This window comes from Peromyscus californicus, unplaced genomic scaffold, assembly GCF_007827085.1.
Source record: "Peromyscus californicus insignis strain IS unplaced genomic scaffold, ASM782708v3 Scaffold_1__1_contigs__length_55948999, whole genome shotgun sequence".
Lineage (NCBI taxonomy): Eukaryota > Metazoa > Chordata > Mammalia > Rodentia > Cricetidae > Peromyscus > Peromyscus californicus.
In genome coordinates this window covers 24647173-24663335 of record NW_026294492.1, presented here as the reverse complement: position 1 = coordinate 24663335, position 16163 = coordinate 24647173, and the positions used below count along the sequence as shown (strand labels likewise).

General features: G+C 42.3%; 1 protein-coding gene across 6 annotated transcripts in view; it reads left to right on the top strand.

Moving 5' to 3' along the window:
* Memo1 (mediator of cell motility 1) overlaps positions 1-16163 on the top strand; it is a 114790-nt gene that overhangs the window by 9303 nt on the left and 89324 nt on the right. The window contains exon 1 of one of the 6 annotated variants that reach the window (XR_008220187.1): positions 9594-9742. The exons of 3 other annotated variants lie outside the window; for them this stretch is intronic. Coding sequence is in view for 2 of the 3 variants with exons in the window: in XM_052746248.1 (XP_052602208.1) it covers positions 9622-9742 (121 nt within the window). In the remaining variant the exon portion in view is untranslated. Of the gene's footprint in view, positions 1-9593; positions 9743-16163 lie in introns of those variants that run through there. 2 more of the 6 variants (XM_052746248.1, XM_052746245.1) reach the window with 2 other exon arrangements.

Sequence of the window (16163 nt, the reverse complement as noted above, 5' to 3'; positions counted from 1 at the left end):
TTTAGAAGAGACAGAAGGGGCCAGTGGATTAGGGTCCAGGCCCTCCCGAGCTATCCTGTGTTTCTATCTGTCTCTCTTCCCTCTATCCTTCTATCTAATTAATTTCTCACTTCTCCCTCCTCAAGAGTACCCTGGGAAAAAGTGGGAGCTGGTCCCCCACAAGCCTCAAACTCAGAGACCCTCCTGCCTCTGCCTCCCTAATGCTGGGATTAAAGGCGTACACCACCACCTAGATGATTTTTTTTTTTTCATTTTGTCGTATTATTTTGCCTTAGAGAAAAGCAGGCAAAAAAGAACAAAATGAATAGGCAAACTCCTGTTATTGCTTGGTTATTGCTAGTTCTTTCTCCCTCTCCTTCTTCCCCTTTCACATGCAGTTTCTAAGTAAACAGTCTTTTCTACTTCAGTGGTGTAGTGTGTATTTATCTGCTTCTGCAGTTTGGTCTGTTTGAAGAAGATGTAAGTGACAGCAAAATAAAAATGAAAACATCCTTTCGGGGTTGAAGAGAGGGATTGACAGTTAAGAACATTTGTTGCTTTTCCAGAGGACCTGGATTTGAGTCATAGCATCTACATGATGGCGCATAACCATCTGTAACTTTAGTTTCTGGGGATCCAGTGTCTTCTGGTCTCCGTGGGCACTGGCGTGCTCATGGCCTCGAACTCACAGAGATCTGCCTGGTTCTGCCTCCGAGTGCTGGGATTAAAGGCGTGCGCCACCACCGCCCGGCTAAAAATAAATCTTTAAAAGAAGTTTTCATGGGGCAGGGAAGATGGTTCACACCCCCCCCCCACCCCCCACCCCCCCCCCCACCCCCCCCCCACCCCCCCCCAACCCCCTCCCGTCTGGATGCAAGGTTTCTCTGTGTCGCCCTGCCTGCTAGGATTAAGGGTGTGCTCTGTCACCGAAACCTGGCATCTCATACTGCTCTTAAAGAGGGGACAGAATTAGTTCCTATATTGGGTGGTTCACAACTACTTACTATTCCAGTTCAGGAGTGTGCTTAAACTCACAAAGGCACATACATATACATATTAAAATAAATCCTGAGCTGGAGAGAGAGTTTGGTGATGACGGTTGTGTACTGCTCTTCCAGGGGACCAGATTCGGATTCCCAGCACCTACACTAGGTGGCTCACAACCGCCTGTAACTCTGGATCCAGCGAATTCCACTCCTGGCCTTCATGGGAAATTAAAAATAATGAAGTAATCTTTAAAGCATCCTTCATTAGATTTATTTCACACGTACACTACATGTATATGTGTATAATCTCTAACCTACAACATTATTCTACCAAGTTGCTATTTCCATTTATAGATATGACTCAGAGAGATTGAGTAACTTGTTTAAGGTGTAACAAGTAAGTGGAAGAGCCGGTTTGACATAAAAGTAAAATTTAATGTTAGGGCTAGAGAGCTTTGGTGAGCTAGGTGCCGCCGACACTGAAATGTCTCTGTTCCATTTCAAATATTTCTGTAGTATATTGTGGGCACCTAACTTACTCTTATATCATTTATGGCTTATAAAACATGCTTCTATGTTAAAACTTTCAACTAGTCTTATTACTAGGTATAGGACAGTTGAGACAGTTGGGCCTTTGATCACTCCCATCCTGCCATTTTATAGCTGAGAAACAGACGTGGAGGAGACTTCATTTTATGAAAAATATGAGCTTGGAAGTTTCAGCTATTTGGAATCAGTAAGCATGTATCCATCCATCCATCCATCCATCCATCCATCTATCTATCTATCTTATCTATTAATCTAATCTAATCTTTCTTGAGACAGCGTTTCTCTGCAGCCCTGACTGTCATCTTTATGATTGTAAAGTAAATGTTTTTAAAAGTATCTTTATAATTATAAAGTAAATATCTTGAATTACAAAATATCAAAGGTGAGAGAGGCTATGAAAGCATTCCATACTTGCCGAATGTCATTCAGGTAAATATTGACAAGCAATTAAACTTTTTAGCAGCACAGAGAACTTGGGGTCTGGTGACAACTTGAAGGAGTTGGTTGCCTCCTTGCACTCTGAGTTCAGGTTTGGCAGCAAGTACCCCCACCATCGAAGCCATTTCTAACTCCCAACCTCCCCGTGTTTTTAGACAGGGTCTCATTTAGCCCAACTAGTCTTCCCCTGCCTGTGTAGCCGAGGATGACTTTGAACTTACAATCCTCTCATGTCCACACTTGTTTATGTGGTGCTGAGGATGAGATTGATAGGAAAGCAGTCTTACCAGTTCAGTTAAACATGTAATTGATTTTTAAAGATGAGCTCTAGATTTTGGATTGAGACTAACACAATTTTATACTTTTTTTAAAAAGTGGGGTCTTACATAACTCCAGCTGGTCTTACACTCACTGTGTAGCAGAAGATGACCTTGGAACACCGCCTTCCTCCCCATGCTGGGATTACAGGCACCACCACCTCCAGTTTACAGTTTATATGGTGCTTGGGATCTTGCCCAGGGCTTTCTGCTTGCTAGGCAACCAGTCTACCAACTGTTACATCCTCAGCTCTCTGGTTACATTTTGTGTGTCTTTTTCTGTTTTCAAAGAGGAGGTTATGCCACTAAACCCAGCCCCAGGTGTGTGGATATAATTTGAAGGAAGAATTGGGATTGGTTGACATACTTTAAGAGAATGCTCTTGAGAAAAAGATGGGTCATGGGCATCTTAAGGTTTATCACTGATCTGTTTCAGTAACGGAGTTCTAGCATCCCGAATAGGAAGACATTTAAGAGGGGCACACATTTGGAGAAAGAAGGTTAGGAACTCAATTTTGGTTTGTTTGAGATAGTTGCTGTCCAGTCCAGTAGTATAATATAAGCCTGAGTTGAAGGGAAGGTGTACAGTTGTGTTTTTAGTATTTTGAAACAGATTTTCTCTGTGTAGCCCTGGCTATCTTGTGTCCAGAAACTAGCTCTGTAGACCAGGCTGGCCTTGAACTCGCAGAGATCCTCCTGCCTCTGCCTCCCAAGTGCTGGGATTAACGGTGTGTGCCACTACCACTATGCGCAGTTGGGAATTATTGGTGATAAAGTTGAGTGTCTGTCTGGATAAGGATAAAGCACCACTGGAATGAAGATGATTAGAAAAAAAGAGCGTCAATGTCTGAACCTTACAACATTTTTAACACGAGGAGGCTGTGATAAGGCAAGTATGGAGACAACTTGTCTCTAAGCAAAGAAAATGCTCTGTCGTCATTAACACAATTAAGGATGCATTTCAGTAGTAGAATGCTTACCTAGCATGTGTGAGGCCTTGGATTCAATCCTAAGTACCATTAAATACAAAACAACAGTTGGGAACCATGGCTCAGTGGTTAAGAACATTGGCTATTCTTCCAGAAGACCTAGTTTCAGTTCCCAGCATTCATATGGCAGCTCACACAGTCCCAGGGGATCTGATGCCGACTTCTGGCCTCCACAGACACTGTACAAATGTGGTGCCAGACATACATTCAGGCAAACACTAACATACATAAAAAATAAGTAAAGTATATATATAAAACCAAACCAATCAACATAGTTCATGTAGATTTGCCTGGGCACTTTTCTTTGGCAAATGCATGTAATTCTGGTCTAAGCTGCTCTGGTCTTAGTGTTCTCTTATATCACTGTCAGCTTCTTACTGGTTGCCCAGTTTCTATTTTTCTTCACATGGATGAAGCAGAGAGACCTCTAAAAAATGTAAATCACATGCAGGACAGTGGTGGCGCACACCGTTAATCCCAGCACTTGGGAGGCAGAGGCAGGTGGATCTCTGTGAGTTCGAGGCCAGCCTGGTCTACAGAGTGAGTTCCAGGACAGGCAGGACTATACAGGGAAACCCTGTCTTGAAAAAACAAACAAAAAAACAGTTTCCGTGAGTGCCAGGTATGCGTGTGGCACACATACATACTTGCAGGCAAAGCACTCATACATGTAAGAAATGCATTATGTTGGGTCTGAGAGTTGCACAGATATGGAGGACGAGGCCACCAAAGGTAGATAAGCAGAGGCAACTTTATTCCATCACTGCGGGTACCAGGACTTCTAACTAGTTAGGGCCATGGGTAGGTTGGGTTCTGACACCGTGACCCCAAACAGAGGGAGTAGCCCCCTTTTAAAATAAAAGACACAAGTGTGTGGGTTATATAAGACAAGAATTTTTACAATTTAAGTCTTGGGTATATTCCGGGAGTTTACAACTTGTGGTAACATGTAGATGTAGATTTTTTTTTTTTTTTTTTTTTTTTTTTTTCTCGAGACAAGGTTTCTCTGTGTAGCTTTGCGCCTTTCCTGGATCTCGCTCTGTAGACCAGGCTGACCTCGAACTCGCAGAGATCCGCCTGTCTCTGCCTCTCGAGTGCTGGGATTAAAGGCGTGCGCCACCACCGCCCGGCTTAGATTCTTATTAAATAAGAAACACAGAGCCGATTCAGAGAAGAAAGCCAAGAGGTCAGAGCTAAGAGCCTCACCCCTCCTGCTTCAGCGATCCTCTTGAGTCAAGAGAGCTCTCCGAAAAGGACCTACTTCCTGTGTGTATGTCTTTATATACTCTAGCTGTTCTGCCTTCTCATTGGTTGTAAACCCAAACACGTGACTGCCTCGTCACTGCCTGTATGTACCGCCCTCCAGGTCCTTAAAGGCGTGCGCCACCACCGCCATGCACTTGCTATGGCTCTAATAGCTCTGACCCCCAGGCAACTTTATTTATTAACATACAATTAAAATCACATTTCAGTACAAGTAAAATACCACCACAGTAACATTTTACAACTAGTAGTACAATTTGTGATAATAAGGTGTTTGTATGAGCTTAATAGGGGGTTTATTTCCACAAGTTTGTGGTTATTTTAACACAGCTGGGGTCTTAATTTTTCATCAGCTGTTGTCACTGCAGAGACTGTGGACAAGGGTCATGCAGCAGAGGAAGCAGGGTAGGTGGCTAATGTTTTGAAATATTGTGGACTCCACAACTAATGTATTTAACCTTTACAAAGAATTAGAACGAAATCAGGTAATATTTTCTGAAAATCACAGTAAAACTTACTAAGATACAAGGTCTTGTGTGCTGTGATCTCAGTTTAACTTTGTGACTTTTGTATCATACCACTTTTTTTCTTTGTGCTGTTTCAGCCATTCTGGCCTCCCAGCCATTTCCTAGTATGTCAGGCTAGTCTTGTTGTAGGACTTTTGCTTGTCCTTCAGCAGAGTGAATAATTCTGGCTGCTGATCAAGGAAAGGACATTTTTATTGACTCCTGTATTTTGTTATACTTTGAAGGAAAAGTAGGAAGGAATGTTAAGAATCAATGAATGGAGCTTTCGTCGCAGTGTCCTGAGAACAGTAGGACTGGAGATACCTTTTGCTTGAAAGATTTATGGTCAAATAAGTTTAGGAAATGTAACATCTGTTGTTCTTACTTGGTCCCTGATAGCTTGCAGTAGACTCATTTATGGCTTATTACTTAGTCTGTTTGGTGAGTCTTCCGTATTCTTTTGGAAATAGTGTATATTTTCTTTAATTGTGTGGTTGGATGCTCTCTAATTGTAATTAGATAAAGTTGGATTATTAATCTGTTGATTTTCCTTTTTACTATTTCTAAGTATTCCTAAAGCCCCGTTGAAATTTATAAGTATACTTGGGGGTTTGGTCCCCCACTTTGGTTTTGCTCATTGATTGTTTCATTTTGTTGTTTTCTAGAGAGTATATGTCTTCCACCCCCAAGGGGTGCTGCACTCCTGCATAGCTTCTGAGACGAGAGGGGAGTGGGTGTGCTCAGGTGGTATGGCCTAGGTTACCAGTTCAGCTTTCTTTTTTTTTTTTTTTTTTTTTCCGAGACAGGGTTTCTCTGTGTAGCTTTGTGCCTTTCCTGGATCTCACTCTGTAGACCAGGCTGGCCTCGAACTCACAGAGGTCCACCTGGCTCTGCCTCCCGAGTGCTGGGATTAAAGGCGTGCGCCACCACCGCCCGGCCAGTTCAGCTTTCTTACGGGTAATGCTTACATAGTTATTCTGAGTTTCTTCTGTTCCTGTGGTAAAACACTTTGACCAGAATCAGCTGAGGAGGAGGAGGAGGAGGAGGAGGAGGAGGAGGAGGAGGAGGAGGAGGAGGAGGAGGAGGAGGAAGAAGAAGAAGAAGAAGAAGAAGAAGAAGAAGAAGAAGAAGAAGAAGAAAGGGTTTATTTGGCTTGTATTTCTAGTACACCGTTGAGGCAAGTCAGGGCAGGAACTCATAAAGTAACCTGAAGTAGAAACCGTGGAGAAACGCTGCTTGCTGGCTCTTTCTCTGGGTTTTCACAAATTCGTGTTTAGGTAGCTTTCTTATTTAGCCCAGTACCCCTTCCCCGGCTTTATTTCACCTCACATTTGCAGGTAAAGGTCATGTCTGAGTTGAGTCGGGGTGGGGACTCAGGCATGGACTAAAGCAGGCATGAGGAGTGCTGCTTGCTGGTTGTGTGCCATGCCTTGCTCAGCTTGCTTGCTTTTAGAACCCAGGAGCAGGGGTGGCATGGCCCATCATGATCCACACCCTCAATTAGTAATCAATTAGTAATCAAGACAGTCCCCTACAAGCATGCCCGTAGGCCAGTTTAAACTAGACAGTCCCTCAGTTGAGGCTTCTCGTTTCAGATGACTCCAGGCTGTCAAGTTGACAGTTAAGGCTAGCCAGAGCAATGATACATGTTTTCTGTCTATAGGTCACAAAGACTAGCCTAGGGTGTGATGACCAGGTAGAAGGACCCAAAGAATTCAGAAAAGCTGTTATACTTAAGGTTACAATTGATTACAGAGGAAAGATTCAGATTAAAATTAGCAGAGGGGAAAGAAATCTCATGAAGTAGTGTCCAAGAGAAACAGATGGAGCGGGCTGCTGTCCTTCCTGTACTGTGGTATGTGACATGTATGAAATACTGCATCCAGGGAAACTCATCTAGATGTCGGTATTTAGGATGTTTGCTGGAGTTTACTCAGGTAGGTGGGGCCCATCTAAATGTAGGAGATGAGCAATTTATTTACCAACTACCCTCCACCCTCTGAGGGGGATGCAGTATGGCTTAATATACCTTTAAAATGAAAATGAATTCACTGTAAATCACATTGATAGTAAAAACTGTCTGTAAACAGTACCTGAGTATATAGTTCTGTGGTGTTTAATATACACACAATGTTTGTAGCCATTACCATTATCCATCTCCACAGTGTTTTTTCCTTCAAGTGAAAGACACTGTCTTTATTTAAATAAGGACTTCTCTGTTCTCCCCAGCCACGACAACTATTCTGTTTTGTTTGTTTTATTTCATTGAGTACAGTGCTTTCAAAGTTTACCCACACTGTAGCACATCTAGAAACTTCATCCATTTAAAAATATTTCATGAACAATTTTATACACGTATATTGTGTATTTTGGTAATTTTCATCTCTCATTACCTTCTCTCATCTCTTTCTCACCCATACTGACCAACAATACTCTCTTCTTTTTTTAAAATAAATTTATTTATTTCATGTGCATTGGTGTTTTGCCTGCATGTCTGTCTGTTTGAGGGTGTCAGATCCCCTGGAGTTACAGACAGTTGTGAGCTGCCATATGGGTTCTGGGAACCGAACCTAGATCCTCTGGAAGAGCAAGCAGCCAGTGTTCCCAACCACTGAACCATCTCTCCAGCCCCCAGTCTCTTATTTTCATGTCTGTTGTTTTATTTGTTTTGTGATCCACTGAGTTTAATTGGAATTCTTTGAAAGAGTGTGGGTGGGATATTATTTACTGGAGAATGGGCAGCTTAATTCTGGTGGCTATATCATTGAAGTAACTCCTCTGCATCAGCAACCAGTAATTGCCAACGAGTCCCTCCCCCATCCATGATGGGAGGTTGTTTGGTCCCATTAAGTGCAGATAACCACAGTTGCTGTAATTTCATGAGTACAGTGGCCATGTCATGTCCAGAAGATGTGTTTCATATCACTTCTGCCACCTTCTGCCTCGTAGTTCTTTCTGCCCCACCTCCTGATATTTCTTGAACCTTAGAGGGTGTGATATAGCTGTCCTGTTTGGGGCTGAGCACTCAACAGTTACTGAGTCTCAGCACTCTGACCACTTAGGAAACTCTGAATTAACTTCTGCCCACTACGAAAGAGGCTTCCCTGAGCAAGGCTGAGAGCAGCACTAATTCATGACTCTAGACAAAACCTTGAGGGTGCAGTTTGACACCAAACAACTCCTCTTAAAGCCTGGAGCCTTCCCAGCCGTGAGTGTTTGACCAGGTTTAATGTACCAGGCACCAGTTCCCTTCAGCGTAGTAGGCCACAAATTCAGTTAGAAAGTGGTCATGTTACCATTGTACCAGTCAGCACATCTTGCCTTGGAAGATTCATTAGTAATAATGATAATAATTGTTGTTAGAGACAGGGTCTTCTTTGTATCTCTGGCTGGCCTGGTATTTACTTTGTAGACTAGGCTGGCCTCAAACTCAGAGATCCACCTTCAGTGCTGGTTAAATGTGTTATTTTAGTTATTTTTAATCCTGTGTATGTGTGTGTGAGTGAGTATAGGTGCCCATGCAGACCAGAGGAAATGGATTCCTGGAGCTGGAGTTAAAAAAGTAGCTGTGTGCTGCCTAATTCAATTCTTCTGCAAGGGCAACAAACTCTTAACCACAGAGCTATCTCTCCAGCTGTGTGTGTGTGTGTGTGTGTGTGTGTGTCTGTGTTTGTCTGTCTGTCTACTTTGTATTTTTGAGAGAGTCTCTCACTACTTGGTACTTGCTGATGGAGCTCGATGGCTGGCCCTGTCTGCCTCCCCAGAGCTGTGCCGCTGTGCCAGGCTCTTGATGACAGTTGTAGGCATTGAACTTGGGTCCACATGCTTGTGCAGCATCCTTCACTTGGACCATCTTCCCAGCCCCCCAGTTTTTTCTTGTTTCCCTATCTTAATCATGTCCTTTAAATAGTAGCAATTGGAATGTCCTTTTCTGTTAAATGTCATTTTTATAATTTCTGAGCTGGGATATAATTGTTTTTCTTCTGCTGTGGGTCATGATTTTCTCTCTGTTCCCCTCCCCGTCCCTCCCTCCCTCCCTCCCTCTCTTCCTCCCTCCCTGATAGTGATGGGACTTGAACCCAGGGCCTTTCATTGAACTAACTACATCCACATCTACATTTAAAAAAATTAAAAACAAAAATAGAAACAGGCTTATGTATCCCAGACTAGCCTAAAATTTGCTCTGTGGGTGAGGATGACCTCGAACTCCTGATCATCCTACCTCCATCTCCCGAATGTTGGGAATTAGGCATATACTATCACATTGGGTTTCCTACTTGTTTAGTTCTATCAAACATTATGTTTTGGGGTTTGTTTTGAATTTCTCATAATAGGAGTGAGATGTTTCTACCCAGGAGAGTAGTAACTTCAGTGATTTATGGCCTCTGAGGACTGGAAATTATTTTTTTTACAGAAGTTGTTCTTTGTTTTGCTGTGTGGAATGTCACACTTTAAAAAAAAATTACGTGTTTATGTGTATGGGTGTTTTATCTGTATGTATATTTGTGCACAGCTTATGTGCCTGGTGGCCACTGAGGCCAGAAGAAGGTGTTGCACCCGCTGGAACTGGAGTTACAGATGGTTGTGACCCACCATGTGGACACTGGAATTGAACCTGAGTCCTCTGGAAGAGCCACCAGTGCTCTTAGTCACTGAGTCTTATTCCAGCCCCGGGATGTCACACTTTGTGTCTGCAGGAGGAAACAGTAACTCAAGTGAGAGTTCTTTCTTCATGAGTATTTTGGGGATGGGGTGCTGGGGATTGAACCCACAGTGAATGCAGGTGTGGGACCTTTGGAGTTGAAATTACAGGCAGTTGTGAATTGCCTTATGTGGATGCTGGGAACCAAATTTGGTTCTTTGCAAGACTCTTAACTTTTTTTTTTTTGTATTTTGTGTTTTGAGACAGGTTTTCTCTGTGTATCTCTGGTTGTCACTCTGTAGACCAGATTGACCTTGAACCCAGAGATCCACCTGCCTCTGCCTCCCAAGTGTTGGGATTAAAGGCGTGCTCTACCATTGGTGGTGTGCTCTTTCAGTCCTTTTTTTTTTTTTTTAAATGTGCATTACTGTTTTGCCATGGGAAGTTTCAGGTCCCCGGGAACTGGAGTTTCAGATAGTTGTGAGCTGCCATGTGGGTGCTGGGATTTGAACCTGGATCCTCTGGAAGAGCAGCCAGTGCTCTTAACCTCTGAGCCATCTCTCCAGCCCTGCTCTTTCAGTCTTAACTGCTTAAGTTTCACTCTTAACTGCTGAACCATCTCGAGTCAGTTCATGTTAAGCACATCCTTGCCTGTGCTGTAATCACAGCTCCATTTTATTTTATTTTTACTTAGGGTCTCCAGACTGGAACTCAGTATGTAAACCAGCAGGCTGGCCTCCATCTTGGAGTTTTCTCCCCTCCCCTTCCCCCTTAAGACAGGTGTTTCTCTGTATAGCCCTGGCCATCCCATGACCAGGCTGACCTTAAACTCAGATTTCCCTGCCTCTGCCTCCTGAGGGCTGGAATTAAAGGCGTGTGCCACCACTTTCCAGGAGTGGTCTTGTTTTAGTCTCACCACATTACTCTGGCTGGTCTGGAACTCACACAGGTCCACTTGCCTCTGCCTCCTGAGGGCTGGAATAGAAAGGTGTGTGGCACCATGTCCCCTGGAGTGGTCCTCTTGACTGTGTCTCTTGAAAATACATTTTTTTTTTTTTTTTTTTTTTTGGCAGGGGAGGCCTGGGTCTCAGTATGTAGCCTTGGCTGGCCTGGAACTCATGCACTATGTAGACTGGCCATGAGTTCAGAGAAATCAATCCACTTGCCTCTGCCTTCTGAGGGCTAGGGTTAAAGGAGTGCTGTACCAATCCTGGCCTTAAACTCTCTAAAAATTACATTCATTTGTTTATTTGGGGTGTGTGTGTGTGTGTGTGTGTGTGTGTGTGTGTGTGTGTGTCTGTGTGTGTGTGTGTGTGTGTGTGTCTGTGTGTGTCTGTTGTGTATGCTGTGGCATGTGTGTGGCAGCACATAGGAGACAACTTGGAGGACATGGTTTTCTTCTTCTACCATTAATGGAATTTTCCCAAGGGCCTGCCTTGAGAAAACCCCTCCCAGAGTCCTGGGGGAAGATCCTACGTCCAGCGTGGGGTTATCTGAGGGAAAAGAATCTATGTACACCATGCTCTTTATCCGTTTACTTTATTCTTCTATGACAAAATTCTATTATATAGCTTCAGTTCCATCCTGAGTCTTGGTTCCTCTCTGTACATACTTTTTCTGTCCCCTCATAGCCCTAGTAATAACTCAGCCTTATGCTGTTGGTCTCATCTCCGTCCTCCATCTATCCTTTGTGGTTCCCTTACTCCTGGCCCTGATAAACTCTACACGAGATCTACTTTACCATCTACAGAAAACTGTCTTGTCCTTCCTCTCCTTGCCACTCTACTCTCTGCCCCTCTGGAATTCCGCTCCAGTCCTTACTGCACCTGGTTATGCAAAAAGCCCGATTGTCCTCAGTCTATTGCTCTGGAATGCCACTAGGCCTGAAGGCAAGGGATGATCTGAGCTTCACTTGCACAAGAAGCAAAGCTACAGACTGCTCGTCTCCTAGGCTTAGGGAGGGAGTTAGTTACCTAGAGGATCAGCAGGTCTGAGAAGCTGGACTGTTTGCCAAATGGTCTAGTATTATATGGGCCCACAAGAATTTCATAGCAGAAGACAGTTGAAATAGTAAAAACTGAGTTACACCAAATATTCTGTGATAGATGGCTTCCTCTAGAAAAATGCCTTGAAATTTCTAGGTATGGCTTTAATATGCAGCTGAATCTGTATAATATATTCTTGTGGCCTGCAAGATACCGTGTGGGTCCTGGGGATTGAGTTCAAGTCACCTTCCCAGCCCTGTTTATGCCTCCTGAAGACTAGGATTGTAAGCATGTGCCACTACAGCTGGCTTTCCTTTCATTTAAAAATTTAAAGTATTTTACTTATGTGTGTATATGTGTGTGCTGTGGGATGTTCTGTATGGCAAATGTGTTGCTGATTAGTCAATAAATAAAACACTGATTGGCCATTGGCTAGGCAGGAAGTGTAGGTGGGACAAGGAGGAGAATAAAGCTGGGAAGTGCAAGGCTGAGTCAGAAAAGACACTGCCAGCAGCCATGATGAGAAACAGCATGTGAAGATGCCGGTAAGCCACGAGCCATGTGGCAAGGTATAGATTTATAGAAATGGATAAATTTAAGATATAAGAACAGTTAGCAAGAAGCCTGCCACGGCCATACAGTTTGTAAACAATATAAGTCTCTGTGTTTACTTGGTTGGGTCTGAGCAGTTGTGGGACTGGCGGGTGGCAGAGATTTGTCCTGACTGTGGGCCAGGCAGGAAAACTCTAGCTATATGTGTGTGTCTATGAATGAGTTTGAGCACTTGAGTTCAGTCCTCGAGGAGGCAGAAGAGGGTGTGGGATCCCCTGATGGTTGTGAACTGCCTGCTGTGAGTGCCGGGAACTGAACACAGTTCTGGAAGAACAGGAAGAGCTCTTAACTGCTGAACTCCCTTTCAAGCCTCTTGGTTTTGTGAGTTCTCACTGTGTTGCTGGCTAGCCTGGAACCTGCTATGTGGTGTAGGCTGGCCTTGTATTTGAAGTGATCCATAGCCTCCCGAGTTCTAGGACAGACATGGGCAAACATGCTCCCCGATTCTAAGAAGTTTGTGATGTTCAGCAATTTTTTTTTCAGGGCCTCTGTGTGAATCGCTCTTATTATGTGCTTTTGGCTTGCTTCCCAGTGTATGCTTCTAATTGTTTCATTAATTCACTTTTTACATTGCCATCTTTTATCCATTTTGAGTTTATGATAATTAAATTTCAGATATGAACCTACTTTATTGCCATTACTGTAATATCCCTTTTATATTCTATTTTGAACACGAAAATTTAGATTTATGATTATATTGAATTCTGGTGAATTCTGTGTCTCCCTCCAGACAGCATATTTGATTTCATTGCCTTATTCTTGGGTCTGTTAATACAGTTTTTATTATAGTAAGTAGTTTTAGAGTTACTGTTATTTCTCTTCTGTTTCAGGAATTTCCTGGATACTTTTCATTTATTTATTTATTTCATATGGGATCTTCAGATGTACAACAACATGTCTTGTTATTTCCTGTTTAGTTTTTTTCTTTTTATGAGCTTAATTATTGGTTGCTTATTTTACATATAAATTTAGAATTAGGCTTTCTACTTACTAAAACCAAAATGAAAGCACTGTTGCTTTTTTAAAAAATGTATTTATTTTTATTTTATATGCACTTGTGTTTTGCCTGCTTGTATATCTGTGTGAGGTGTCAGGTTCCCTGGCACTGAGTTACAGACAGTTTCGAGCCACCACATGGTTGCTGGAAATTGAACTCAGGACCTCTGGAAGAGCAGCCAGTGCTCTTAACTGCCAAGCCGTCCGTCTCTCCAGCCCCTGTTGATGGTTTCTTTTACTCAGGTTTTACTAAGCTTATAAAGAAACTTTGAGAGAAATTATGTTTTTTAGTTTTTTTTTTTTCCCCTCTCTCTTTTTTTATAGACGTTTGATTTCCCAATTGTCTTTTTCAGTGCTAGGTAGGGATTGAACCCATGGTTTTGGGCCTACGAGGCAAGCGCTCCATCACTGAGCAGAATTCTAGCCCTTCAGGATTGCTTATTTACAGGGTCAGTTTTCTTCAGTAGGTTTCCTTAATTATTATATGCAGAGAAGCATTTTGTGTATTAAAACTTTACTGATTTTTTTATTGTTTTTAATAATTGATATTTGGTTCTGTTACTTTTCTAGGAATATAGTCATATTTGCTTTCAGTGATAATTTTACCTACTTACCAAGTTTCTTGCCTTCAGTTTTTATTTTTTTCTTCTCTAACAGTGTTTATTGACTAGTACCCACCTGTAGAGTAATGTTTAACAGTGACGGCGATGGTAGTGGAATTGCTTCATCTGTTATGCGTACAGGGCTTTGTTTGCATAGCCATTCTTCTTCAATTTTATTATATTTATTGAGTGTGCGTGTGTGTGCGTGTATGTGTAAGTGTACGTGTACATGTGCCAAAGTGCCTTTGTGGAAATGAGAGGACACTTTGCAGCAATCTCTTCTCTCCTTCTACCCTGGAAACTCCAGGGATTGAACTCAGGTCACCAGCCCTGTATAGAACAGCCCTGTATAGAACCTGTTTTAGACAAACACACACAATTTCCCAGAGATAATAACTTATGAGTGGACCCTGAAGTTTCTCTAGGGGAACTTAACTTGTTTTCTCTCTTCCTACTATTTTCCCCTCCTCTAGAGCGAGAATGAACAGCAAGGTATAATTCTTACTCTAAGCTACTTGTTCTCAAACTGTAGATTGTGACCACTTGGATCACCTAAGACACAGATATTTACATAATGATTCGTAACAGTAGCAAAATTACAGTTATGAAGTAGCAACAAAATAATTTTAAGGTTGGAGTCACCACAGCATGAGGAACCGTATTAAAGGGTGGCAGCCTTAGGAAGGGTGAGAACCACTGAGCTAAGCAGTGATAAGATCTCCTGTAGTAGGGTTCTCATCTTCAGTTGAATAGAAGGTGTAAGTGTTTTCTAAAGGTTCAGATTGTTAATACATTGGCTTTGTAGGCTATATTATATATGCCTTTGTACCTATTCAGTTTTGTCTTTGAATTGTGAAAGTAGTTGTAGTTATTATGTAAATGACTAGGTGGCAGTTTTTCAATAAAACTTTATTGACAAAAAAGATACGGCAATAACTCTTAGATAGCATGGGATGTTAATCATTATGGAAAGAAATAATACCCTTTAATTAGAAAAGGTGACATAAGTAATTTAAGAATTAAATTAACTGCAACTCTGAGAAAAAGATGTGAAAGTTTACATATTACACAAGCTTCATCTGAAGTTGAAGTAGTCAGATTAAGTTATTTGTGACTAAAGGCACAGAACATAGTGTAATTTCCTCTCTCCGTGGTGTTTGGGAGTAGAACACAGGGCCTGGTTCTTGATAGACAAGCGTTCTCTACAACTGAGCCGTAAAAGAGTTGATGAAATAACTTGTGCTCTTACTGCTTTTCTTATTTTATCAGTAATTGCTTAATTTATCCTTGTTTTGAGCTTTTCATGACTGATTTATGATATACTTAAAAAATGTTTTGCTGGGCAGTGGTGGCACATGCCTTTAATCCCAGCACTTGGGAGGCAGAGGCAGGCGGATCTCTGAGTTCAAGGCCAGCCTGGTCTACAGAGCGAGTTCCAGGACAGGTTCCAGAGCTACACAGAGAAACCCAACCAACCAACCAACCAAACAAAACCCAGTTTTTCCTTGTGGGGCTGGGGATGTAGTTCAGTTTTTAGAGTGGTTGCATAGCATATGTAAGAGCCTGGGTTTGATTCCAAGCACCACATAAACCAGGCATGCAAGCCCAATGCTTGGCAGGTAGAGACTAGAGAGTAGAATAGAGTTTGAGGCCAGCCTTTGATACATGAGACTCTGGCTCAAAAACAGAACAAAAATGCCTTAGAACTCAGATTGACCAGTTCTTATCTCCCGCTATGAGTATTAAGTTGCTAGCAGTAGTGTTCTGTGTCATATCTAATAAAAGGGAAAGATTTGAGCTTTTTGTTTTTCTGAAACCAGAATAAGAAATAAAAGTTGAAAATGTATTCTAGGGGCCAGAGAATTGGTTCAGTAGTTAAGATCATTGGCTACTCTTCCAGAGGACCTGGGTTCGATACCAAGCATCTTCATGATGACTCATAATCATCTGTACTTAAAGTTCTGGGGATTCTGACACCCTCTTCTGGCCTCTCTGGGTACTAAGCATGCGTGTAGTACACAGACAGACATATAGGTAAAATACCCAGACTTATAAAATAAAATGAATGAATTGATGTATACATGCTTTATGTTATCCATTGAGAAGCCACTTTGTGTGTGTGTGTGTGTGTGTGTGCACATCTCGCACATCTATGTATTTGTGTGTAAGTTGAGAGGTCACCCACCCTCAAGTATTGTTCCTTAGTATCTCTCCTAACACCGCTCACCCCCCAGGGTTTCATTTTGGGACCTGGAGCTCACTGATTAGAGTACACTTGCAGATGAGTCACTCTCAGGAG